This window comes from Tripterygium wilfordii, chromosome 9, assembly GCF_013401445.1.
Source record: "Tripterygium wilfordii isolate XIE 37 chromosome 9, ASM1340144v1, whole genome shotgun sequence".
NCBI lineage: Eukaryota > Viridiplantae > Streptophyta > Magnoliopsida > Celastrales > Celastraceae > Tripterygium > Tripterygium wilfordii.
This window is the reverse complement of record NC_052240.1, coordinates 11,294,610-11,322,128: the sequence shown is the minus strand read 5'-3', so window position 1 is coordinate 11,322,128 and position 27,519 is coordinate 11,294,610. Positions and strand designations below refer to the sequence as shown.

General features: G+C 37.4%; 2 protein-coding genes across 4 annotated transcripts; both read right to left on the bottom strand.

The window, feature by feature from the left end:
• Positions 1-4,668: 4,668 nt before the first annotated feature.
• Positions 4,669-11,160, bottom strand: LOC120005702. 3 transcript variants are annotated; one of them, XR_005469878.1, is made up of 7 exons: positions 10,788-11,160; positions 9,810-9,924; positions 8,576-9,208; positions 7,718-7,829; positions 6,235-6,289; positions 5,304-5,364; positions 4,669-4,951 (listed from the first exon to the last, which is right to left on the bottom strand). XR_005469878.1 is itself a non-coding variant. In XM_038855488.1 (6 exons), exons 1-5 carry the CDS (start codon positions 10,868-10,870, stop codon positions 6,264-6,266), a joined length of 969 nt encoding a protein of 322 aa, XP_038711416.1. In that variant the 5' UTR covers positions 10,871-11,159; the 3' UTR covers positions 4,669-4,951; positions 6,235-6,263. The 3 variants fall into 3 exon arrangements, 2 of the variants coding, with proteins under 2 accessions (XP_038711416.1, XP_038711418.1); XM_038855488.1 differs by lacking the exon at positions 5,304-5,364 and having other exon boundaries at positions 10,788-11,159; XM_038855490.1 differs by lacking the exons at positions 4,669-4,951; positions 5,304-5,364 and adding an exon at positions 5,705-6,043.
• A 12,925-nt stretch (positions 11,161-24,085) lies between these two features.
• On the bottom strand, positions 24,086-26,751 carry LOC120004945 (AAA-ATPase At5g57480-like). The gene has a single exon (XM_038854307.1). The coding sequence runs from the start codon at positions 25,908-25,910 to the stop codon at positions 24,339-24,341; it is 1,572 nt and encodes a 523-aa protein (XP_038710235.1). The 5' UTR covers positions 25,911-26,751; the 3' UTR covers positions 24,086-24,338.
• Positions 26,752-27,519: the final 768 nt, after the last annotated feature.

The window sequence follows — 27,519 nt, the reverse complement described above, 5'->3', positions numbered from 1 at the left end:
AAACTACACCCGAGCCACTAGTTGGAATAGTAAGGATGGTTTGTATCACCCTGATGACCAGGGTTCGAATCCCCCTCGTGACCAGAGTTCGAATCCCCCTCCCCGATTTAAGACAAAAAACTTTAATTAAAATTGAAGAGATATATGACTATCCACATAATTGTATTTAAATAGCTAGAGAATTTTAGAGAATTAAAATTGTAACAAATTTTGATCCAAGACTTATCTCCCACTAGGAGGTGTTAAATCATATTCGCCAACCCTAGATATTTTTTCCCCTTCAAATTCAAATACAAATTTAATGCTACCACTTCTTTTTGGAGAGCATTTAATGCGTGTGAATTAACATATGACCAATATTGTCTATCTTAAATTGGAAATATTTAACATTACTCTCATGGATTAATTAGGGCTACATATGATAATCATGGGATATTAATTTGTTGTTAGAGTAGAATTTAAGAAATTACATTGAAACATAGCTCAATTGACGAGCTGAGTCGATCGCCCTTTGATTTCAATTAGCAAAAGCAATGTCTCTTTGTATAATATGGATTCCAAACACTCATGATCTCTACGTGAATGAGTCGAATCGGACTAAGTCTACTAATGAACTCTCTCTCCAAGGATTGTAAAAGATGTTCCACTAGAAAATTTAAGAAATTAGGTACGTAGCATGCAAGTCACATTGGTTTATTTAATGCTAATACCTAGATTATTTCAAAGGTAAAATGATAAGATTAGGCAGGAATGATAAGCACACTTCACTGATAATTAACATTATCGCATTCAATCGTAATGGTGATCGATACAATGATTTCAATAGTTTATGCCCTTATTTGTTAATTACACTAAATGGTACTTCAATTATATCAAACCAAAATTAAATTCATAATTTCTTGGTTAAAGTTTGTTAGTCAAGTTTCTTTCATGGTCGTTTCTCTTAAAAAAAATACACATATTTCTACATTGTGTAAATCAAAATTGGGAAAAAGTTTTACTATTAATTGTTAGGTAGGATGCTATTGAAGCATTACCACAAAAACTGATTAAATATTACCTTGAAAATCTACAATAAAAATTGAACAAAGTTTGAGATGTGGCTGAGTCATGAATTATGTCGCTCTCCTTAAGATGATTTCGTGGCTCTGCCTTTGAATTTTGTGACAACAGTATACAGCAACGTCGTCCTCAGGATAAAATAACCTAGTACCTCTGTAAATGTACACACAAGAACACCAATAATTTTTATACTTGTTTCTGTCTTTCTCAAATTATCTATCACATAGAGAATCGTCCTTCTATACATAATACTCGAAAGGGTATGTCTCTTCACCAAGAACAGAACAACGTGACTCTTCAAATCAACATAGCATTCCGTTTTAACAAAAACAAAACGCTTTTTAGTTTTAGTAAAATAACAATTGTTATTTAAAAGGGAGGAAAAATAATAGGTACTCTAGAAATCAAAAACCCAACTTTTGATATATATATATATATATATATATTATATAATAATAGGATTAGAATTTTGGTTTAGGGCACAAGTCCCAAAACCTCAATCACAGTCCTACTACTCATGTTTAAAAAATACATTAAAATATATATACAAAACATCAACCGATGCTAAGTTGGTTAGTTGTTTTTTTTTTTAAACATGAAATCCGCAGTTACTAAATTGGTTAGTTGCTTTGAGCACCACCTTGTTCCAAAATAGGTTGAGCTGCGGTGTTTGTTACGAGACGACCCTTTCCAATGACAAGGGCCGTTGGTGTTATCCGCTTCTTCAGCACTACGATTTGGCTGAGTCTCCTTTCCTCCAAATCACCCAATTTCATGTTGAGTTTGTCCCAGTTACCTTTGATTTGGCCGATCCTACACATGATTCGCATTACACCTGAACTTTGTTTAGACCATCGGGTGATCCGAAAACTTGATAATCTTGTGGCCCGAAGTAGGATAGATCTTTACCAGGATTATCGGTCTCGTGGAGTAGTTTTAAAAAATATCGGATCTGACCTGAACCGGACCGATAACAAAAAAGTGAAAAACTTGGTTCGATGTATTCATCTTTTCCTCAAAATTTCACTCCCAAATTCCAATGGCAATCACACCAGAAAACCTGCTCAATCGACGACTATCCACCCAAAAGTGCACCCTTGGATGTCCCATCCTCGACCGCTCACTTGGAGGCGGAGTGCCGTGCAACTCCATCACCGAAATCGTAGCCGAAAGAAGATAGTTTGCTTTTACACAAGATGAGATCTTCTGAAGGTAGCAGTGCTGAGTTCGGGGTGAACTTATCATTTGGACTTTCAAAGAGTACAGTAAGTATTGTTTGTTCTCCCTTCTTCCTCTTAATTTTTTTTTTGCTCTTTCGTGTTTATTTTGAATTGTTTTGCACTGATAGCAGCGAAGATAGGCTTGTTTATATTTTATTTTTCATGTAAATTTTTAATGAATTGAGGTCCCTTTTCTGCATTATTTATTTTTAATTATATCCTGCATCACTCCTTCCCTTTTACAGTTTCTTTTCATGTGGTGAGCTGCTGATGAGAAAACAGTCCATGCATAAAAGGCTTTTGTGCAATCCAAACGGGATATGTTATTGATTCATTACGTAGCTTGTCATTGCATTTCCCTTAGATTTTGGTTTTTTCCATTGTTATACAACCCTGAAAATACTTGCTTTTGGTGGTAATGTCTCGAGCAAAACCAGCTAGGTATTGATATGACTAAATTCTGTCTATAAAAGCCTTTTGCGGACAGAAATTTCCACAAAAATCCCCTATTTGGGTAGTTTGTAAATTGGGTGATATGAGATGTAAGCCCCGCTTAAAATCCCACATCCACATCCACATCCACATCCAAAGCACCTCTCCCAAAACACCCCTTGCCAAAAGTCCCCATGACTGGCACCATAAGATGCATCTTTCTTCAAATGAGATTTTGCCAACTGAATCCTTTCTTCCTCTGATTTGCTGAAAAATCAAAGAACAGCTCTGCTCAACATATCCAGCTTGTGAGGTCCTCTACTACCAACTTAGAAGTGATTGAACTTTTTTTTTCCTTTTTTTAGGGGTCTGGTTGAACATGCTCTCATAGATTTTTCTTATGGAAAGATAATATGCAGTTAATTTTGTACGTGTAGGCAATTTCGATAGCTATATCTTTACAATTAGCAGGAGCAATAGTAAAAGTTAATGAGAAGAAACTTTTTAAACAAAGTTCATTGCTTTGAGTTAGAGATCAATATTATTTTGGCATAAGACATGGATTTTCTTTCTGTTAGTAGTTATTTTGAATGATTGTTCTCGTTTATTAACAAGACTTCTCTTTCCAAGATTTGAGTACTTACGGTTTCACAATTTACTTTTTTGGTTCAATGGGGAGGTTAATAGGAATGAGAATATGAGAGACAATCTTGAATCTTATGTAACCTTGTAGGCACCTCCTGGGTGCTGTTATTCATTATATTTTCATTTACCATGTCGAAAAAAAAAAGACTTCAATAGTTTATGATGTATTTATCATGCTTTCTTGTTGTGTCCAGATAATTCTTCACTAGTTTGTGGGGATTTACTGTCTACTTATGAGGGAAACATATTAAGCTAAAAATATCAATTTGTAGAACAGCGCAACACGAAATTAATCAATTACCAGCAAACTCTGTGTTTTGCTGGGTTTGAACACGTTGAACATTTCAAGGATTGTTTGGTAGGCCAGAAGGACATTTGAATTATGAGAGTTTTCTGATATCTGATGCAACATTTGGCTTTAAAGTGGTAGCAACTCACATCCGAGGCTCTGACATTGTTACTGAGACCAGTAGTTAATTAGGTTTCTGTTAGATGTCATACATTAAAAATGACAGGAATTGTCTAGATAATGAATCTAACAGAATGAAAACTCAGGACAAGATTCAGAGGTATGGTTTGCACGGTATTTTGCTGTTTCGTCTTGCTTTTATTATCACGCGTAAAGAAGTCTGCCAAGCAACCAAATTTTTGTTTGCATTGTTGATTGATCTTGGTGTTATGTTTTGAGGGGCTCATAACTAGTTATGGCATGTAACCTGTAGACTATCCAGTTTGATTGCAGATATAAACTTACCTGGTTATGCTTTCAAAAACCTGTTACATGATGAACAGAGAATTATATGACATTTTTCTTTGATTGGAGTCGAAAAAACCATTCGAATTACTCATTATAGAGATTATTTTAAGACTTACAAAAGCCTTTTGTTCTTGTGATTGAAGATGAAAATTTGATCTAGGCTACATGTCTGCGAAGACTTCCAGTTTTGTGAAACATGCTCCTATAGTCGCGAGCTGCGGCTTGCTTTGTTCGCATCTCCGTAACGGCCTTGTGAAAGCGTTCCAATGACATCTTTAGCCCTCAGTATCTACTGCCAACTCCTTTCACTCCAGTTTACCGTAGCAACTACAGCAAGCTGCCTAGCTCACTGGCTCGTATGACTAGCTCGCTTACTTTAACTCAACAGCCTAGCTCTAACAAGCCAACTCCGTTCCTAGTTTCGCTACCCTGCTTTAGCTCACCACTCAACTCATGCTTCTGTTCGACTCCTGACTAGCCGCACCTTTTCAAGCAAGTAAACTAGTTGCTTCGCTTCGCTTAGCCTACTGTGTAGCCTTCTTTCACTGTAAGTGAGGTAAGGATTGCTTCTTCATACATCAAATGTAATAATCATAACAGTGTATATCAAGAAATTAACATCTCAGGGAAAAAAAACTTAGTAATACATGTACTGGAATGCATACATTTACATCTTGAATTGTACAAAAATATGAACACTGGAGGGCATCCTATTACCATCATTAGATTCACTCCTTTTTGTGCGTCGGAGAGGTACTTCAGCTGACTGCTAAGCTTTGAAATCAACCAAGGTCGTCCCTTCATGAGGAAAACTTATGAAACTTCGCTACTATACCTGCAGAGCTAATATAAGTAACCAAATACTTGAACAAAAAAATACAGAGCACAGAAGATTATTGTAGTATACTTGATTTTGCGTTACAATAATAATGAAGCAGTCTATCCTGACTGAAGATATAGATTACGGATTACATAGCTGACATGCAATAAAAACATTTCTCCAATGCTAGCCAAAGGATGTCTTCATATGTTTATCTAGCTAATTTCATCATAATACTCTCTCCAGTTCAAAATTATATCGAAAAAAGAAAAAGAAAATCTGGCTTACATGTTAAGAAGGCAGGGGATGACAAATAAATAAATCCAAAAAATGAGATTCAAGAATATATATCAAACAGTGAACATACCTCTTTTTTAGAAGCAGAAATACGTTTTATACATCCAAAATGGGTTTCTTCGTATGTTTATCTACTTGTATAAAACAGAGTGGTCAAACCTTTTGGTTAATTTATTACGCAATCTTATCATTTGCATATATGAAGCACCCCACAATCCAAAGGATAAGTTCGACCACACATTCAAGAAAACAGTAATAACTTTGGAAGGACAATGTTATGGTAATGATAATAGGATGCCCGCAGTGTTCCTGTAATAACTAGGGTAAGCGGTAAGCTAAATATGAAAAGCTGTAAATAGGTGCCTGTCATATAATTAATCTTTAAATCTGAGGACATGCTAATTAAACCAGAAGCAAATATTTCTAGTTGAAATTTGGTACATGAGCTATGTGCCTATGTTAGACAAGTTTACAGGTTTATGATTGACTTCACCATAACTGCAATAAATGGCAATTCTCAAGAGCTATGTTCCAAAATTAAATATCCAGAAACTTGAACAACTTTTATTGTGAAAATTTACGACCATATATTTTGGCTCAGTCGCAATTTTCTATGAGCATTTTTTGGATCACTTTGACTGGACAATTTAAAACGACGAAAGAAATTCATGGCAACAAGAATAGTGGCAAGACAGCATGGTTTGTGTAAGGCATGCAACTTCGCTACACTACTGGCACTCTATTTCAGTCCCAAGACTCCTGCATGTAAATGGAAGATAACCCCCACTCCCTTCCCTCATCCTCTTCCTCCTGTCAACCCAACCAAAAACAGACATTCCAGAGAGGCATAACATCATTCTGTGAAACAAATAAAAAGAAAGGAAGAACTTTCTAAACAATTTCCTTGCAGATGGAATATCCACTTGCACTTCGATAATACATGTTGCCTCAGTTCATGTTTAATATGGTCAAAATGAGTTTGAACTTTGAAGTATGATTACCTCAATTCACACAAGGAGAGAACTCCCTTTCAACTTGTATAAAGTACAAAATGCACTGCAAGGGAAAGAAAAGAATCACTCATCAGTGTGATATCTTATCTAGAGATCAATAGAGAGCAGACAGGAGAAATACAATCCAAGACTTCAAATCATTGAAATAGAGACAAAGCAACGTATTCGTATGTTGTTTTCCAACAAATGCCGTCTTTCAGTCAATTCTTTTTATTACTCGTAGGTTGCTCAATATGCCCACAAATATGAATATTTATGTAAACAAACTTTCATACATGGAAAAAATCCCAATAAACCATGACAGTAAGTTAAACTGTAAAGCTTTGAAACCTTGTGTTTAAGTTAGCTTAAGGAGGCTGTGAAATGATAAAATGAAGAGTAAGACAAAAATCAATTACCAGATGAAGGACAACAAAAAGTTGTTAGGAAGTAGTAGAACCAAATCAAAGGAGACTTCTTATATCCAAGAGAAATAAAAAAATAAAAAAAAAAACAAACGGACATGGCATTTGGTCTCCAACTAACCATGGAGAGAGGTTTTCCAAGTTTCCACCAGCGTACCACAATTATAGATCTAAGTGGTGAGGGAAAATCTATATTCACTATAAATTCGTGAGACTACTGCGCAGAAAAGCGGTCAAGTTCAGGAGAAATTCTGTGGTCGCATGTGTGGCAGTAATGGAGGGGCATAGTAGTAATTTAGCATTTTCCCAAAGGTGACGTGTAATTTGTCGCGTAGTTCAAAGATAATCAAAGACCTGCGCATCGCGTGGGTCCTCTTGCTAGTAACAATTATAATACAATACTGTTAAAATGCTTCACTCAGAAAAAGGGGGGAAAATACTGTTAAAACTTAAAAGCAACATGGAATCGTGTGAGGGAGAACTTCCGTATACAAGTTGCTTTGGATAATTCCAGCTATACAACAGCATTCTACAAGTCAGGTTCCTAAGAAAACTGATTTTTCAATCATTAGCTGTTAAATAATATATTACAAGTAGAGAGAAATCTTTAATGCAATGTACTACTAGTACCTCTTGACAAGTATACTATATGGTGCATGCAAAATTGTGCTAGTCTTACATGAAATTTAACAGGTGATGCTGTCTATATCGAACCTGAATAGATAAAGTGTGAACTCATGCTTCCCATTTGTTTATCAGTGCACAAGTAAATTTTAAGAATCAAATGATTGAATCATCAAACTTAATATATTTTTTACAACCCTTTGCAATTGAAAAACTGCATTCCCAATGATATTGCTAGATCGGGTACAGAGTCAAATGCCAGACTGAGTGCTTATTTGTGTTGCCAGAGAATCAATAAGGAAAAACGAAAAAAGAGAAAATGTAGCCTTGATAAATATTAACATCATGAAACCAAAAACTATGTCAAAATTAGAAGTAGCTCATGGTCCTCCACTCCAAGGAAATAGATAAATCTTTATGGTTAAACGAATTCAAGAGCTTACTGATTAAGAAAATGCTGAGCATCAAAGCAAGCATAAGTTGGATAGAACGACTAAGCTGCAAGGGTAATGAATTTGGTATGTGTCTTTGTAGCCACCTAACCCGACAGAAGATCTGCAGCACATAAGATCATTGCTTGAATAAAACTACCACACCCAAAACATTTCAAATAATTGTTCTTAAAACAGAGAATCATGTTTATTACCTTTTGCAAATGGTTATTCCTAGAAACTGAAACAACTTCAATGTATTTACTTCTTCAGTTTATGGATAACTGAGATCAATAGCATATTAACCATTTTTTTTCCTGTTTCTTTCACTGTGTTGTGACTATTTTTCCTGAAAATGATGTGTCTTTGCTTTTTCCCAAACATGTTTTCTATTGCATTCTTCACAAAATCATGTTTCTCTTGAACATCTACCAGAAGGAATTTTGGTTTTCTTCACATAAAAGTTGTTCCAAGACACTCCTCTTCGAAGCCATTTCTAGAAATGGATTATAATTAATGCAGCCAAACACATCTAACCAAAACATAATCCTGTTTCAAATATGGGTTTCAAAGTTCAAACATCACATATAAAAATATAGACCTGATTGACTCTTAGTTTTACTTTTCCTCTCGCAAATGGGTGGCGCACAGGTGCCCCTTGTTGCCCTCCTTAATAAAGCTTCCTTTACCATTCAAACTATAAAAGCATCACACAGAAAGCTTATACGTTTACTGGCCAAAATCTGAGGATAGAGGGGAGGGATGTGAAAAACAGTGATTTTTTTCAATTCTTCACAACATAAAAGGTATGTAGCCCTTTTATATTGATAAATCATCAAGCATACTATTTCTGATAAATTATGAACTGACCTGACTAAACACATTAACTGCTCCATTGGCCAGTGCATGGTCTTTAGACCTTTGCCAGAAGATGGATTTGGAACCTTTCTCTTTGGGAGTGGCGTCAACAGAGGGCATTAACCGGCTACGTTGGTTGTCTTCATCAGGAATAACAATCTTTAAGGCGCCGAAATTTGGCGTACTCCATGTTCTCCTTGAGCCAGTTGCTTTATCAAACTGACAGATTATGTCATCTCTTGTGCCAAACGTTTCCTTTTCTTCTATATCTATGATACAGTCAGCGTCCTTTCTAGTGGTAACATTGGAACCTTCCATTTCATCAGTAATATCTCTGCTCAAATTAGTATTAAGGTCTAAATCTTTTCTCCTATGGTAATTCTCCATAAGAGAACCTCTTGTAGAAGTTTCTGAGGTTTGGGAAGTTCCAGAGAGAAACATGGCTAAATCATCCCGTTCATTTTCATCCAGATTTACCCATTGTAGCGGCAGCTTTCCATTCCCACTAAAAGCTTCCATTAAAGCTTCTTCAACATGAGAAATTTGGCTCTCAATGGCAGCAACAAATTGTCTATGCCTAGACGATTTGATATTGTCATAATGACGTCCATGGCTCAACCTGACCGCCCTCTCAAACTCTTCCAACTGATGCAACATTAAAAGTTCCGGAAAACAAAATTATTAGTTGCAAAAGCCAACTGATCAGCTAAGGAGATAAAAGAAAGACCATAACAAGATTTATGCATATTAAAATGGTGGGTGAGAGCACAGAGTTAAGGACAAAATAAACATGTTAAACCATATTTTCATCACTGACTGACAAGCCAAAAGGCATAAGTATCTTTTTTATGAGGAAAAAAAAAGCAAATTAGATCATTTGAAAACAATGATATAGAAAATAAGGATTAATAATGATAGAAGCTAAATTTTCGGTATTCCCTTATCCCTTTCACAGGCGAACATGTGGCCCAGTGGTAGAATTGTAGAGATGCAACCTAGAGATCACAAGTTCAATTCCTGAAAACAACCTCTCTACATATTATGTAGGCGTAAAGTTTGCGTACATCTTGCCTATCCCTTACCCTGTCCACTACAGGAGCCTTCTGCATGGAACTGTTTACCTTTTTACCCTTATCCCTTTCCCCCTTCCGACTTAGCTCATTGGGAAAAAAAAAACTAATAAATTCATGCATGGGAGCAAAAAGTAGAAAAATATTAAACTCATGAAAGAATAAAAGAAGCAGACCTGCCATTTTGCAGTCCCTAACGCAGTTTGCAGCTCCCGAGAGAGTTCATCCAAATGCTCTGGAGTTTTCCCTTCTCTCCTCTTTCTCAACCACAACCTGTACGCTGATTCCATACTACAAGAGTAACAGAAAAAAACTTATACTGAACCAATGCTTTTCAAGAAAACACAAACATAAGTGATCAGTTGTAACATCTGTTGAGATGGCAGTACAAAACCCTGCAGTAATTGCATGTGCAGAACTGAAGAAGATATTCTTATCATAAAAATCAAACCTCGTTCAAGTTGGGAAGGAGAGCTCTTTAAAATTATAAGAAGATAATCTCCCAGAAATGGATTAGTAACACAGCATAATTGCGCATGCAATGTATAAAACCACCAAGTGAATCGTACAGCTCTAAATATCATTCCATAGGCTACACCTACTCTTCTCTAGAGTTCTTATGTTTTAATCTACTGTAGTATCACACCGAAAGACTTGCAGCAAAAATAATAATCAGATACAAACTAATATACAACAGAGTGTCTCTAAAACTCATCATCATTCACACCGTTCTGTACAAATAAAAAAATGCCATGTAGATGCAAAACAATCAACAAAGTGAACAAGTACCAAACAAAACAAACAGTAGGCTCAGGATCTTCAACAGCGACACAATACAGCAAGTGTAGAAACTAATGCAAAAGCAAATAGAGTTTTCGCTGGCCATTCAATCAGATACATCCAATTCTTAATAGTTTCAAGCCAATATAATATACATAACAACAACATTTAAATTGAAGGATTCATCACAAATTCAACTCATATTCATGAAGAAAATCTGACATATACACACTCCAAATACTCAAATTCGAAAGGCATCTAGACCCATGTCACCAAAACCCATCAAACTTGCAATTTAGAGCGCAACAGATAAAAATCAGGTGAAAAAAGAAACGCATAAAACCTGCATAGACAATACAAGAAATGATACATACACATCCGCAGATTCCTGAACCTCCTCGGCCGCAGAAAAGAAAGCGTCCTTTTGCCATAGATCAAAACTGTTCAAAACCATCATCTCCACCAAACAAAAGCAACAGAGACAACAATATAAAATACGCCCAAGCAAAGACGAAAACACAATTTATTTGTTGCGGCTTGGACGGATTATGCAGATGCAGTAAGCTTCAATCCTCTTCTCTTCCCTTCCCCCTCAGATTCTCTTCTCTTCTTCTGTGCTAAAGAGAAGCAAACAAGGAAGAGAGAGAGAAAGAAAAGTAACGCAAGGAGAAGAGAGAGAGAGAAATGAGAGAGTCGTATAAGCGAATCTCTCTTCTCCTCCCTTTCTCTGCAAATTTGTTTGGAGCTTTGGAGAGGATATGTCGGAAATAATATATATCTTGTAATCCCATTTTTGTCATTTTACAAAATGGGGGTTCCATCTTCTCTGTCAAAGCTTCGCTGTAACAAAAACTACAGTCCAATAATATTTTGGCACGACGCAGGAACGATCTGTCTGTTAAGGTGTAGCCGACAGAAGATTAGTGCTCAATGGAACAAGTGAAATAAAACAAAAACAAAGATGGTGGGCTGTGAGCTGCTTTGTAGGGCCCAGCCCAGCCACCATATAAGGGTCCCACCTAATTAACCACCGAATTGTTTTTTATTTTTTATTTTTTTTTATGCTTCAGTCTGCTCATGCTTGAATTGTGTCCTTTTGTTTTTGGTGTAATAAATTTCCAATCCATGTAATATTCCAACATGGCATGTTTGTATACAAGATCAAGAGTTGATTTCATGATGAATGGTTATCATTTGAAATTAAAGTAACCAACAAGAGGTGGCAATCAATTAGATTAGGCATATGCGTGTTCAAAGTTCGATTCAAATTGCAAACATATTTTTCTATAGTATTTTAAAAAAAAAGTGACCAAAGGAGATTGAAGTTAGGATTTTATTGAATGGCGATGATCATACATACATATCGGAAAATATATTAAACCAAAACAAAAGAAACTTACATATAATAAGATATTACAACTTTGTCATCGAAAATAAAATCTATGATCATGATCATATCAACAATATGGCTTCAATTCTAAGAGCTCTAGGCTTACATATTTATGGGATACGCTTTTGTGGTGATTATAAGATGATCATAAATAGAGAGAGATGCCAAGAAAATAAGTCCAAAGACGGCCAAGATACAAAGAGCAAATATGGCTAGAAAACCAAAAGGATTCCATGCAATACTTAAGTAACCCTCTTCGATGGTGGTTTTGGTGATTTCGTGAAGTTGAAGCCATGGAAATAGAATTGCTTGAGCGGCCGGATCCAGAAAATCTTGTACTCCATGAACAATGATGTTTCCATCATTGTACATGTTCCAATGCATGACCTTGACAAGGTTGAGTTCAGCCTGGAAATCAGCATGCGAATTAAGATGAGGTACTTGAGTAGTCACCACGAGAAAATTCCCAAGAAGGAGTGTATCGATCCCCGAATACATACGAAGAGTTTCAGTTCTTAACTCCAGATCATCTCTTGGAAGATAATGGGGTGTAACATGGTATGCAAGAAAATCCCGCAGGGGCCGCACATTCTTCAAACTAGCAAAGGCAATGTCAGTAGGGCAAAATATGGTGAAAGTAGTAGAGTTTTGATTAGATATTAGACTAGTTAGAGAGCTGTTTAGAATGGTTGACATGGACTTGTAACCATTCTCTGCAACGGCACTCACGATTCCAGCCACAATAACTTCACTACTAGAGTCTTCTTGACTTGCTTTTGCAGTGAATAGTGTTGAAAGCAAGAAGAAGACAAGGAGAAGAAACTCGGTCTTGCTAGCAGCCATCAGGTAGGAGAGTCGTTCGTGTGTATGCAATAATCTGTTGATGATGAAACAATAGAAGAAGATGAGAATTAAGCCTCTGCATGATTTATATTTATAGAGACTAGACTTAAGCTGGACTTTCTTCTAATCGTAGTGGGAGTCGGTTTTCCAAAATCCTGATTGGTTTATGAATTTCAGTTACCAATGGAAATCACATTAACTAACATAGTTGGTTTAGGATCATAAAAGGACGTTTCAGAACTGACTTAGTGCAAGTGATGAACCGTGTATGTGCCAGTGCCAACAAAAGTGTATGTGTGTGTGTGTGTACATTATACATATATACCATATATATAACAATTCCTTGTTACACTGTGTTTTGTGCGTGTGTTTTAAAGTTCTAGATAGGCATTATTAGGTAAGTGGAGAAAGAGACAAGAAGTTGGTTGTTATGTTCTTGTCTCTTTCTCCACTTGCCTCATAATGCCTACCTAGAACTTTAAAACTCACTCACACACACAAACACGTTTTGGCAGTCAACAATTGGTTTCTGCTTTATATATTTTGTTTGTGTTTTCTAGGGTTGAGTGGCCACAATCAATTACTATTGATTCTGAAACCAAGTTGTTGATGTAGAAAGCACACAACAAATCAAGCAAAAAAGTTGCAAGCCAGATCTCAATATCCACACATTTTCTTCAATCACTAATAAACAAACACATAATCCATGCCTAATGCAGCTTAGGTCATACAAACTAAACTTGGCCGACTCTGTATACACTATTGTATTCTCCAGTCATGAACAAGACTCGTGATATATAGCATGGAAAAACCAAGAAAGTGATCTAATATCCATGGATTACAACAAAAACAGGCATGTAAAAGGCCTATATATAAGCCAACTCAGCTTAGATGGGAGCAGACCTTAATTGCTCGTCACACACGCATTATAATTCACTTTCCAGCAGCTTGAGACCAGCATCACAGGAATTTAAAATAGAGGAGATTATCTTGCCTTGTAGATCTTTGAACTCCAATGCCAGCTTTACATCCCAACTCAGGTTTTCTCTATGTTAGTGACATAAAAACCCTCATCGGTAAAGGGAAATTATTGTCGAATTAAATACCATGAGCTTGCTCTACAAGGATATAATTACCTGTTGACGACATCTGTGTCATTGTCACCGAGATTCGCCATCATACTGCTGAACGTGGACTGGAGGTCTTCTAGAACTTCTATTTCAGTTTTCAACTTCACTTGGAACTGGGGGACAAAAAAAAAAAAAAAAAGAAGCGCAATGTCCATTGCGAAAATTCATTATTTTTGAAGTATAAAAGAATGAACGTGTGATTAGAAGTTGATCATACCAAAGTTCAGAAAGAAATTGCATTGGTATATGATTGCGTAAGAATACAAGAAAAAAAAAAATAGGCTAATGTCTCGTGGGTATTACTTCATCGACACAAGTAAATATAAGAAACTAAGAAACTTACACACGTCTCAGTATGCAGAATGGGGTTCCGAGCTCTCCTCAGGCAATCCTGATAGGGTCTCAGTATGCAGAATGGGGTTCCGAGCTCTCCTCAGGCAATCCTGATAGGGTCGCGTCTAAACACGCTCAGCAACCAAGGCCCAACCGGACTCCCACCTAGTGGGCCGGCTGTAACCAAGGCCTCATTCAGGCCCGCGGCCCTACCTTCATGAAAACCTTGGCTATTAAGGAAAACCCAACTTCCCCCCTATAAGGGCACAACATTCCCCCGTTCTTACGGGGTCAATGCCCCCGTTCTTACAAGGCCAACGCCCACGTTGGGCTACTCTGTGGCACCAGGCCCGGGCCCACGGCGCTACCCGGATCACAGGTCGCCCCTTCCGCAAAGGCAGCCCCGCCCCGGCTCTCCAGGGAGGACCGGACTCCCACCTAGTGGGACGGCTGTAACCAAGGCCTCATTCAGGCCCGCGGCCCTACCTTCATGAAAAGGTTGGCTACTAAGGAAAGCCCAACTTCCCCCTATAAGGGCACAACATTCCCCCGTTCTTACAAGGCCCACGCCCACGTTAGCCTACTCTGTGGCACCAGGCCCGGGCCCATGGCCCTACCCGGATCACAGGTCGCCCCTTCCGCAAAGGCAGCCCCGCCCTGGCCCTCCAGGGAGGAGGCGCTACACACAAGCCCACAAACACCTAGCTGGAGAAACTTACACACGTCTCAGTATGCAGAATGGGGTTCTGAGCTCTCCCTAGGCAATCCTGATAGGGTCGCGCCTAAACACGCTCAGCAACCAAGGCCCAACCGGACTCCCACCTAGTGGGCCGGCTGTAACCAAGGCCTCATTCAAGCCCGCGGCCCTACCTTCATGAAAACCTTGGCTACTAAGGAAAGCCCAACTTCCCCCCTATAAGGGCACAACATTCCCCCGTTCTTACGGGGCCAATGCCCCCGTTCTTACAAGGCCAACGCCCACGTTAGCCTACTCTGAGGCACCAGGCCCGGGCCCATGGCCCTACCCGGATCACAGGTCGCCCCTTCCGCAAAGGCAGCCCCGCCCTGGCCCTCCAGGGAGGAGGCGCTACACACAAGCCCACAAACACCTAGCTGGGTGGCTTCGATACCAATTGATAGGATCGCACCTAAACAAGCTCAACAACCAAGGCCCAACCGGACTCCCACCAAGTGGGTCGGCTGTAACCAAGGCCTCATTCAGGCCCGCGGCCCTACCTTCATGAAAACCTTGGCTACTAAGGGAAGCCCAACTTCCCCACTATAAACTGCACTTCACTCCCACATCTGAGCGATGTGGGACAAGTGCACAACAAATCCAACAAGGGGGATGGCAAGCCATAATAGAAGATATCATGGTTTTTTGCAAGCCAAGTACCCCTTACCATGTGGTTGGTCCAGTTGGACATGGGACGATCAACACAATCATCCTGATCAATATCAATATCTGCACCAGAAATAGAAAGGATAGGCTAGGAAAGAAATTAACACCTAAAAAGAGTGTGGGTGGCTGGGTGTGCCAGCACAGCATGCACTCGTTAAAAGCATAATGAAAATTCTGTAGATTGACAGAATAACATATAAAATAAGTGGTAAAGGAAGAATTTACCCAGTGGAATTACATCATAGGGGTTGTCTCCTTCCGATACAAATCCATAAAATGTAATAAGATGTGACCTAGACAAGTTTCCATAGCTAAGAAAGCATTGTTCTCCTGCACAGCAAGGCCTTGACAGAGAAAATTTAAGAGAATTTGTAGCGGAATCAACTCTACCATAATGCAGTATGTGTGGGCATAACTGTAGAGGAACAACAAGAGATACACGTCAGAAACATAAAATGAGCTGTTGAGTACCTGAATGACCAGAACAAACACCCCAGCATTCAACATAAAGGTTAACTAACAAGACAAAAGAACCCCCCCCCCCCCCCCCGGGGCCAAAAAAAAAAAAACAATTAAGCTGTTGTCTTTACTTTAGAGGAGCAAAATTTTGTTGCATGCGGTGAAGAGCATCAGCAAAAGTGGAGCCATCCAACAGTAAAACAACCCAGGATATTGTTCTTAGCTTTTATAGGCAAAGAATGGCTGATAGCACTTCTGCTCCATCAAAAAATACCATACCATAACCATTTTTTCCTCCTTTTTCTTAAGCACTTAAATTCCAAAACGTTTAGAAGTGAATGCCATTCATTTTGTCAGCTTAACAATCTAGATAAAGAGAAAGAATGGCATACCGAATGGTTCAGGAATCCTGCAATAGGGATCAAGCAAGTCCTTAGCTTTCCATCGTCAAACATAACTTTCATGCTGTTTGAGTACCAGAGCTCACAGGCCCATAAGAACTACTCCCATGTGTAAATAGTTGGCAGAAATATATCAAAATGATTATTGCATAATTCAGGAACCAACTCGTCATATCGAACACGCAAGTGCTGTAAAAAGATGGAAGGAAAGTAAATTTCATTTTTTTTATCATCTTTTTCATGAACTGTAGCTCAAGATAGGAAGAAGAATGAGAAATTACACATGAAAAAATCATAATCATTATAAAACTGGGGAATCACCAACTCCTTGAGGTGGTCTCATCCCCACCCAACCCCTACCAATGGTCAGGGGTAAGAAAGAAGTTTTACCATTTTATTTAATGTGATGAAGAAATAAGTCAAAGGATCAAATGAATTCTCAGTGGCCACTGACTTGGTACGCTCATTCAATCTCGCACTTAAGTTGGCTAAAGGTAAGGAGATAAGAACTCTTGTATTTTACAATCATACTTTATTCAGAAATTTAAAGGTCTTATTAAGGGCAATGGCTAAGGAATCCCAGTATAATGTCACATGTCTCGATATATATATATATATGGCACAAGCGGTAACTCCTTATATAAGTAGTGCCCAGGGCACTCGTTAAAGAATCCCAAACAGATGAAAGGGTCATCTTTGACAGTGAGTGCATGCGCAAGGGTTTTTATGAATGAAGCCTGCCAGAAGGTGAAGGGGGGAAGGAATTAATATAGACCAACACCTAATGAATAAGATATCAATTTGAGAAGAAAAAAATGCAAAACCCAAAAGCTGCAAAGACAGAAAAACAGAGGAGAGTATGCTCCTAAACTACCATTCTCAATCCATGCACCAGACATCCAACCTTATTAAAGAATCAGTTAGTCTGTTACTGATCCCCAATCACAAAACTCTATTTTCAACATATGCCATGGTTCTATTATCCAACACCAAACTGCTCTTTCTATTCCTTGAAAACGATCTAGACTCAACAGAATATGCAATGGCCCTTGAGGGCAAAACCAAGCCCCAAATAGAGAAGAATCCAACACATATGCTACTCTTTAACACAAGAATAACCCAATATTTTAGGCCATCCCTAATAAAAACTTATTAATATTGATTATATACTCAGTTAAGCTGTAATGGCGAGGCAAAAGGGGAGTATAATAAATATGTGCATGTGGAAACACACAGAGAAAGACCATATTTTTACGTAGCAACGAAAAACGTTGAGCATTAAATCGAGTAACTAATAGTAAAAGAAGAATGAAAAAATAAATTATAAATAAAAAAAGGGGTTCTTGCACACCAGCTGAAAACTCATAGATTTTCTCTGCAAGCAGACTGAGATTTGAGGATCCCAATCCTTTTCTTTTTTAAAAAAATTTCAGCGTTTTCTTAATAGACAAATAAGCATCAAATACCGCAATTAACAGTCCTAGAAAATGAATTTGAAAATTTTCTATAAAAGCAGGGCTAAGTGAACGATTGAGCTTCTACCTTATCATTCTGCATCCGGACACACGAACTGAAGCAGGAGTTATTGAGATTGCAAGTATACACAGGCCCCCAGAGAATGGTGAAAGCTAATTTGAGCGGCAAGAGGAGCAGAGTTCGAAGAAGAGGCTATCATTTCTCAATACTATAAATTATAAAGTGAGCTAATACTAAGTTTTTGGTGTATGGGCCTCAGGGCCTAGAAACTCCATAAACAATTGTGTAAGCCAGGCCCAATATTCATTTTTTTAGAAATGAGTAAGAATATAAAGATGATTGTTTGGTCTCCAATTATATGATTATGTTTGTAGCCTCTATGTTTTGTCCATATATGTAACTAAAGCAATTCTTACATGCGCACCATCAACTTTACACATTTGTTTTCAATCTTAGATGATGGGTTCCACAGAAAATGTGCGGTGTTCACTTTTATTGTACTTTTTGTTATTTATATTAAATTACGAGTGTGCATGTGAAAAATCTTCTCCATAAGGAATAAGACTTTAGTTGCTATTTTTTTTTTGGCCTTTTTTATTAAGGTAGAAAAGGGGTAGTGCTAAAGTCTAGTTGGATCGTCCTTTTGCATTAAATAATCTTTTCAACTTCTAGACAAAAATCTTCACCAATTCCATCCACCACGTGAATTTTGCGACTCAAGATGTTGATTTTGACAAAAAGAAAGCAAAACCCTTTTAGGGAACAAATATGTAGTTCTATTTTTGTTATGAATATATATATATAAGAATTCTCATATAAAGGTGTAATGTAAGAGTATAAAATAAAGGTTTCTTTTTAATGGTATGGATGAATGATATGACAAGTGGGGTCTACTGCTTTGGTTCCCATATGTTTCAAATCAATGATGCAAATATAGACCCTTATTTTATACCCTTACATTAGACTCTTATGTGAGAATTCCTATATATATATATATATATATATATATATATATGTAGCATATACCCAGAAAGAAAGATAGTCTCTCTGGTTCCATCTATATTTATGAGTTTAAAGAATCTAATCTTTTGACATGCAGCATTTTATGTGTGTACGTAGTATATACCTCATTGTTTAAGATTCTAGCATTTTTTACTCTTCGCCATTTGTACACCCTTGAACTCCCTCCACAGAATCTGGAACTTCAAAATTAGAGGCTAGCTGAATGGTCCAATCATGCCAACTGTCAATGTGATTTTCACATCCAAGGTATTGTCCTCTAGCTCCGGGATACCTCTTCTTATCCTCTCACGATTTTTCTCCTCAGGAAATAATCTCGCCTCCCCCACTATGAGAACTCATAACCTCTTTAGTTTGGGAGAGTGAGTATCCACTAAACACCTTGACTTACTCGGTGCTTGAAGATCGTGGTCGACCTATCATTTATGCAAAACCAATGGGGTTGTAAATAAGTATCTTTCAAGCAACTGGGGAAGGAAGATCACCAAAGAATGTATTCCCATTTGACCATATTCCTGGAAGCAATCTCATCTTGGACTAGTACATGTTTAGTCAAAAATTGATCTCTGTTCTAAGATCCTCTATCTTAAACTCGCACCATTGAATTTATTCTCACTTTTTTTTTTTTTGGAAAAAGAACAAATTGAATTCAGCACTACATTTTGTTTTGTGGTTGTTTGGGGGGTCTCCCATATAATAACGAAATTAACATATATTTATTCAACTTGCATTGCCAACCGTTAGTGAATTAAAGGAACAAAATTCAAATATAGAAAATATGGAGAAACAAAAGAGAGAGAAAGTGTAAGATTTAACGTGGTTCGACACAACTTGTCTTCGTACGTCTTCGGACGAACAATGAAGAATTTCACTAATATGAAGAAGATTACAAAAGAAATAAGCTCTTGAACTCAACAACTAACCCAAGTTTCTTTCTCTTAGACTCTCACACCCTCTTTCACTCTAGACGGCTCTGTCTCACTATCTGGAAAGTTGCACAAATCTTAATTCTTATAGGTTACACAAACAAAAGAGAAGGAAACCCTAATTCCAACACAAAACCTAATAGAATTCTTATTTTACAACTAAAAATTACGAGTCGGACCCATGCTTTCCTCGAGCAAGGGTAATATGGCCTGAACGAAAAATTGAACTTTGCGCCAAACTTAACACCAACCAACAAGACAATACATATATGCATGTCCTTCTTCAAATGCAATGGCATGTGTGATGAGTGTAATAACAAAAATCAATATGTTTTGTTGTGTTGTGTATATATATACATATATGTATGGTACTTTTTCATATATTGCATGACAACTACTTGTGCTTCAATTATACATGCACAAGCTAGATGCCAAAAAAATGTACATTGTACTTTTGAAAGAATCAATCCCACACTGACACACGCCAATTTATTTGGTCCACATTAGGCAAATGCCCACCCTGTCATTACAAGATTTCATGTTTGGTACTCCCAACATCAGAAACTTCTTCACTCTATGTCTTTATATATATATATGCTAGATCGGCATTGCCAAACCTTACAATATTTGATTGATTACCAGGTCCACCCCTATTGATATTATTGCACTCTAATTGTTCATATTGTTAAAGTTGAAAGAGAACATTTGATCAAATCTAAAGTTGAAGGACTGCAATAAATTCAACATTGAGAGAGAACCATTGAATTGTTGTCTGGCTTTGAATTGGTCAGAATCCTCTTTTGATTGGACCAACTGATCATATCCACTAGATTTTTATGTTTTAATATATTTTTTTAATACTAGAGAGAATTATGATTGCGGTTGAAATTGAATTTTGAACACATATAGGTCTAATCCAATCAATTATCAACCAAACAAACTCTTGTTGGTAATTCTGTTACAAGTTTACCTTAATCAAAAGAAAAGGGACAACGAAATCCTTGAAGCAGTTCATGACGTGCAGTTTCCTTATAATTTAATGTGAGAAGTGGTTCGAGTTGAATAAAATTGATATTGTTAGAACCCTGTCATAATTAAGGTTGCTATAAATAGAGAAAAAATTATTATTTTGTAGTCTAGTCTTACGAGAGAGAAAGAGAGAAAACTCCTTGTAAAATCATCTTGCAAATTCATTAGTTGACTGAAAACATCATTGCTGGACGTAAAATCTCAAATTGCTTCCGAACCATAATAAATTATGTGTTGTTCTTAATTCTTTCATATTCTTTACTTTGTTGTTATACTTTGTTTGGTTATTGTGTTCCTTTAATCTGCTTGGGTGGATATCTTTACAAATTGGTATTGAAACTTGGTTGGCTAAGTTGTTGTGGTTGATTTGGAAAGGGTTACTTTATAAATTGTGGAAGTCTTTGCTAGTGCACTCTAGGTGCTAGTAGAAAGCTTGAGATGACAGATCCTGCTTTAAAAGTAGAGATTGAGAACTTTGATAGGTCGAATGATTTCGGATTATGGAAGATGAAGATGTTGGCTCATCTAGGAAATCTTGGCCTTGATAAAGCACTTGGCGGAGAATCAAAATTGTCCGCCATTATGAATGATGAGAACGAGAAGGAGGTGCTCAAGCAAGCGTACAATACCTTGATTCTCAGTGTTAGTGATAAGGTGCCAAGAGAGGTGGTTAAGATGAAGTCGACAGTTGAGATATGACTTATACTTGAGACTCTGTACATGACCAAGAATCTGTCAAACCGGTTGTATCTCAAGGCAAAGTTATACACGCTTAAGATGGCAGAGGGTATATATTTGCAAGATCATATTGACGAGTTCAGAAGTTGTGCTTAGACTTGGAGAACATCGAGGTTGAGTAAAAGGATGAGAATAAGGCCTTGATATTGTTACATTCATTGTCAAAGTCCTATGAGACGCTTCTAGACATCTTGGAACTTGGTGGACAGATGATTACTCTAGAGTCTAGAGGATGTTGTGGGTGCCTTGAACTCTAAGAGTGTGTTTGGATTGAGGGATTTGGAGGGAATGGAAAGGAAGGAAAATAGAGTTTCCTTCCAATTCCCTTGTTTGGATAGTTTATTAAAAATTAAGGAGAGGGATTTGAGGGGATTTGGAAGGAAGATTTCATTAAATTTTTGTTAAAATTCTTTCTCTCCAAAATGGAGTCATTTGGAGGGAAGAGATTACTAATTAAGTCATTTATAAGTTAAATATCTATTTTACGCTTGTACATAATATTTTAACATAAAAATAAGGATAAATTAGTAAATTAAACAAATTTTCTTTCCTTCTTTTTTTATCTATCCAAACATGGGAGAGGGAAAAATAGTCTCCCTTCCCCTCCCTTCCCTTCTCTCCCCCTCCCCTCCCTTCTCTTCCCTTCCCCCCAAATCTCTCAATCCAAACACACTCTAAAGAGTAACAACGGAAGAGTGAAATCCATGAGAAAAATGGTGAATGTTTAACTGTTTAGAAGGTCACATCTGCACAGAATGAGACTTTAAGAGTGTATTTGGATAGAGGGATTTGGAGGGAAGGGAAGAGAAGGGAGGGGAGGGGGAGAGAAGGGAAGGGAGGGGAAGGGGGACTATTTTTCCCTCACATATGTTTGGATAGATAAAAAAAAGAAGGAAAAAAAATTGTTTAATTTACTAATTTATCCTTATTTTTTATGTTAAAATATTATGTACAATGGTAAAATAGATATTTAACTTACAAATAACTTAATTAGTAATCTTTTCCCTCAAAATGACTCCATTTTGGAGAGAGAATTTTAACAAAAATTTAATGAAATCTTCCTCCCAAATCCCCTCAAATCCCTCCCCTTAATTTTTAATAAACTATCCAAACAAATGAATTGGAAGAAAAGTCCATTTCCCTTCCTTTTCCTTCCCTCCAAATCCCTCAATCCAAACACACTTTAAGAGATCAGGGGCGGCTCTAGCGCTAGGCAGCCCCAAATTTTTTTCATAAGTGGGAATCTTCCCAAAAAAAATTAGTTGGAAAAGTAGGGCTTGAATCACTGAATTTACCTTCCAATTTCATTTGTGAATACAAGCTTTCCACGGAAAATAGTATTGGCGGTAGAAAAAAGGGGGCAACCAAACAATAAATGTATGAAAGTTACACATGTTTACAACGAATTTAGGGTTTAGAAATGCATGATTTTGCAAGCTGTCCCTCGTCACCACCACAACTTAAAGGCAAAAAGTCGTCCAGCCATGCCTTTAGACAAACACCAAAATGACTTTCCAACTCATTTTTATGAAACAATCACAAAATGTCAAACTTGTTCTCAATTGTAAGACTAGACTTTCCAATAGCCTTTTCTCTTTTTTCCCAACACAAAATCTAAATCTGGTCTTGTTTGGTTCTTTCTGCTTTCCTTTTTTTTTCAATAATTTTACCAAATCACCCCCCTTCAATTCTATCCATTAGCCACGTCACATCTTCACATATAGCACAATTGAACAAAGTACCATGTTCGAGAAACAACTCAAAGAGACATGACAAGTTTTTCTCTAAACCCTAGACCTCAATTTTCATTCTCTCCTTAAATCATCATTCCAAAGACTTGCATTTCATGATATGCCCAAATCATGCAGTAGTTGATAATATCACGTCTAAAGCTATCATTCTCCAGTGGGACGTCTTTACTTTTTTAGACTTACGTTATTTGCTTTAGTCATTTTCATATTAGGATTTAAGATTTATAGTTTTAAGTTTCAGAGTCTAAAGTTTAGATATTACACACTAATTCATCAAGTGGGTATTTACCTAAGAAAAAAAAAAACTAATTCGTTAGGTGGGGAATTAACGAGTAGATTTAACCTTCCGAGTTTAAACTCGTATTGGATATTCAAAGAGCAAAATTATATAATTTCATTCTTATTTTTTTAAAAAAAAAAAGTTTTAGACAATAATCTCAATCGTAGCTCACATACAACTGTTTACAACAAATGTTCTTTAACTCATATATAATGCAATCTTGAAAAAGTGTTACATTATTATACAATGACAAAAGAGCTTTAATCTCATAGCGACATAACAAGATAGTCTACATTTGTCATGATACCATTCCTTTTCTTGTACCAAGTCATTTAATTCCCATATTTGATGATTTGATAAACAATAGTTTGGCCATTTGGGTCCCCCCTTAAATTGCCCTCAAATTGGAAGGCCAACCTCTCCAAGTCGGCAAAGCATATGCATGAGCAAAATTGAAGGGGGAAAAAATAATATGTCTCAATGGCCAGCCTGACTAGCATTTCTAACTATTTAATAATATTAACTCCATTATTGAATCTATCCATATGATGGATCATGGATATTACTAAAATTTGGGGAGAAAATGGAAATAATAACATTGTCCTAACAATACCACTTGCCATCAAGAAAATCTCAAAGATTCATTCAATACTCTAAAAAGAACCAAATCATATCCCCTTTTCATATGCAACACAAATGCAAATTAAGAAGAAAGCAAAACTAGAACCCAACATACCATTACTTGTATCATTTGATTTTCTCATCATCATCAGCAGCAGCATCAACATCCTCCCCTTTCTTAACACTAATCTCCTCAAACTCACAACCTTCTTTAGGACTCTCTAAAGCCCTCTTCTCCTGCTCCTCCTCTTCCTCTTCCTCTTCCACACCATTCTGTTTCCTCTCCCTCACTTCCTTTCTCTTCAAATTCTTCTCTGCCTTCTCCTTCAACGCCTCCAACAACTCCCTCACTGCCTTGTCCTTATTGCGCCTGTTCTTTATCAAAACTTCACTAACATCAGCTGGTGACATCTCTGCCTTATAAACAACAATCTCCATTTCCTTCAATAATTCATCCTCAATGTCTTCCTCCTCATAACCCAAATAGTTCTTCAATAAGATCTTCAATGCAGGGAACGAGCAGTAGCTCATGAAAATGTGCATATCCATCCTTCCACTCCTAAGCAATGCATGGTCTAGCTTCTCAATGTGGTTGGTTGTGAACACAAAAATCCTCTCACTCCCACAACAAGACCATAACCCATCAGTGAAATTCAATAAACCAGAAAGGGTAATTGAATTATTGTTCCCATCATCACCACCACCATTGCCAACAGACCCGGATCCCATTTCGGGGTCGTGTGAATTCTTTGAGCTGGAATTGGAATTACCGCTCTTCTGTCTATTAGTCAAATTGATTGAACAGTCAATGTCCTCAATCACAATTATTGACTTTGAACTAGTCTTCATCAAGAGTTTTCTTAGCTCAGAATTGTTGTGCACCTCTGTCAATTCAAGATCGTAAATATCATAACCAAGAAAATTAGCCATGGCAGCAATCATGCTTGATTTACCAGTACCAGGAGGACCATAAAGCAAATACCCTCTCTTCCAAGCCCTTCCTGTTTTCTGATAAAAAACTTGACCATTCGCGAAATCCTTCAAATCATCCATGATTTCCTTTTTCTTGACTGGGTCCATAGCCAGAGTATCAAAAGTGCTCGGATGCTTAAACGGTACAGACTCCCATGGATGCCCTCTCGCATCAAGCGATCCTCCTCTGGAATTTGTGTACAAGAGACGGTCCTGATTCTTTCGTCTGATGTCATTGGCCTTCTCCATTATGTAATCCAAATAGGAATCAAGAATCAGAGTCTTGTCCTTCTTTTTGATTCGGAGAGTGAACCCACGTTTCTCTTCCGGCATAGGTCGCCAAGAGAAGGTTTGCGACTGTCTTTGCGTGACCACGTGTTCCCACAACACAACGACGCCGTTGAAGGTGTCGAAGATGCAGTCATTGTTGGAGAGACCGAAAGTAATGGCGCTTGAATTGAGTGCTCGAGTGAGGCTCAATCGGTTACCAGTGATTGATGCAGAGCTGCTCAGGTAGAGTTGTACGGCGTTGTAGAGTTCGTTTGTGTTGACACCGTCGATTTCTGTGATGTCGTAGTAGCAGTAAGAGGAGAACATGTGGAAGATCCGGTTGAAGAACTTGAGAGTTGCGAATCGGAGTTCTGGTGGAAACACAACCTGGAGGAGACTCTGGCAGAAGGCCAGTACACCAAGTAGCGATGCTAGAGAAGTCCAATATTCTCTCATTTTGCTCTGTTTTTTTCTTTCTAGTTTTGAAGTGTTGTGAGAAAAGGTGGAGCCTTTCAGCCTTTTTGTTGATGGGTTTTGGGGGGTGGGACTGTAGAAATTGATCTTGGAAAATTTGAGGTGGATGTGGTTTTGGAGAAGAGAAAAGGCGAAGTCGTCTTTTGAGTATTTTTTGTTTATGGGTTGTGGGCTAATTTATAGACAAACATGTGGGTTTTTGGAATATTGAGGTGGGTCTGAAGAAATCGACCTGGAAACGTGTTGAGGAGGATGTGGTGTGGATGAGAGAAAAGGTGGAGTCTTGAGTCTCTTTGTTGATGGGTTTTGCTTAAATTTATAGAGAAACCAAGTGGGTTATTGGAATTTTCAAGTGGGTCAGTAGAAAATGAGATTTAATCTAGAGAGGAAAAGAAAACTTGGTCATAAAAGGGGAAAAGGGAAGTGTTTTGATATGGGAGGAGGGATTGGCTGGCGGAGGAGGATGAGGATATAATCATCTAATAAGTACACAAGGAGAACGGCAATGGTGGGGTGACAAAGACAAAACAGTTTTTGGAGTTTTGGGTTTCATATATTGATCAACTGCAGACAAATGACAATTTGCTGGAGCATTGATGAGAGAAAAGTGGATTTTGCCGGAGCATTGATAAATGAATGGATATAGAAATTATATTTTTCAGGGTCGTTTTTGCTTGGTCAAATGGCAAATAATATATCATGGAGCTTGGTTGGCTTGGCTTACTTTTATATGGGTCCTCTCCTTCTCCTATATTGGGGCTTGGAGTGCCGGCCTGGCCATAAGTGAATTACAGAGTATCGTTTTTTTGAGTGGTTATGAATTATTTTACTTTTTTTTTACACTATAATGTTTGATCTGAATAATATACTGCAATAAAAAAAACGTGAAGACTGTGAAACAAGAGAAAAGTAATGATGGTGATACTTCAAGATCTAAGAAAACGACAGTGAATGAGGTTAAAACGGCATTAACTCTACTGACTATGCTGCAGAAATGGAAGCAATCACAAGTAACACCATTTTTGAGTGAGATTTTTCACCAAAAAATTATCTGTAAACTGACAGAGAAATCTGCATGTGATTACTCATTTTCCTAACTTAACAAAGACAAATATTATTATTAAATGACCAAATGTGAAATTGAAATTGAATATTATTATATTAGTGGGTCCTACAACACAAGAACTTTTTAACTTTTTAAGACCCCCTCATTGTCATTTATCAACGTGAATTCTATTTGGTTGATAGGGAATAGGCTTAATCAGTAGTAAATATGATTGTCAGTGGATATATTGTAGCTGTGATTCTCTTTTCAATGCAATTAATTTTCATTTAATTAATTGTTCTCTCTCCTTTGTTTTGGGCATAAAGATGGGATTTTGATCCCATAGCCATAGGTTCGTTATGATGGGTTTTGTGCACAAGGGTCTACGCCTCTTAGACAGGTCAAATTAGCTATTTTTTATTGCAAAAAAATATATACATACATATATATATATATGTATATGTAGAGAGAGAAGTGGGGGCTCGGAGTCCAAGTGTTGTCAATTGCATGGTGTAGATTGTAGAATTAGAGAATCCTTTTGGGGCA

What these genes read in the sequence shown, in the direction of transcription:
- LOC120004945 (XM_038854307.1), bottom strand. Translation starts at nt 25,910, where the DNA reads ATGAGAGAATATTGGACTTCTCTAGCATCGCTACTTGGTGTACTGGCC.
- LOC120005702 (XM_038855490.1), bottom strand. Translation starts at nt 10,870, where the DNA reads ATGATGGTTTTGAACAGTTTTGATCTATGGCAAAAGGACGCTTTCTTT. An exon ending in TAGGGACTGCAAAATGGCAG is followed by an intron (nt 9,209 to 9,809) that starts GTCTGCTTCTTT and finishes ATGTTGCATCAG; the next exon opens with TTGGAAGAGTTTGAGAGGGC. An exon ending in GCTCAGCATTTTCTTAATCA is followed by an intron (nt 6,290 to 7,717) that starts GTAAGCTCTTGA and finishes TTTCCCTTGCAG; the next exon opens with TGCATTTTGTACTTTATACA.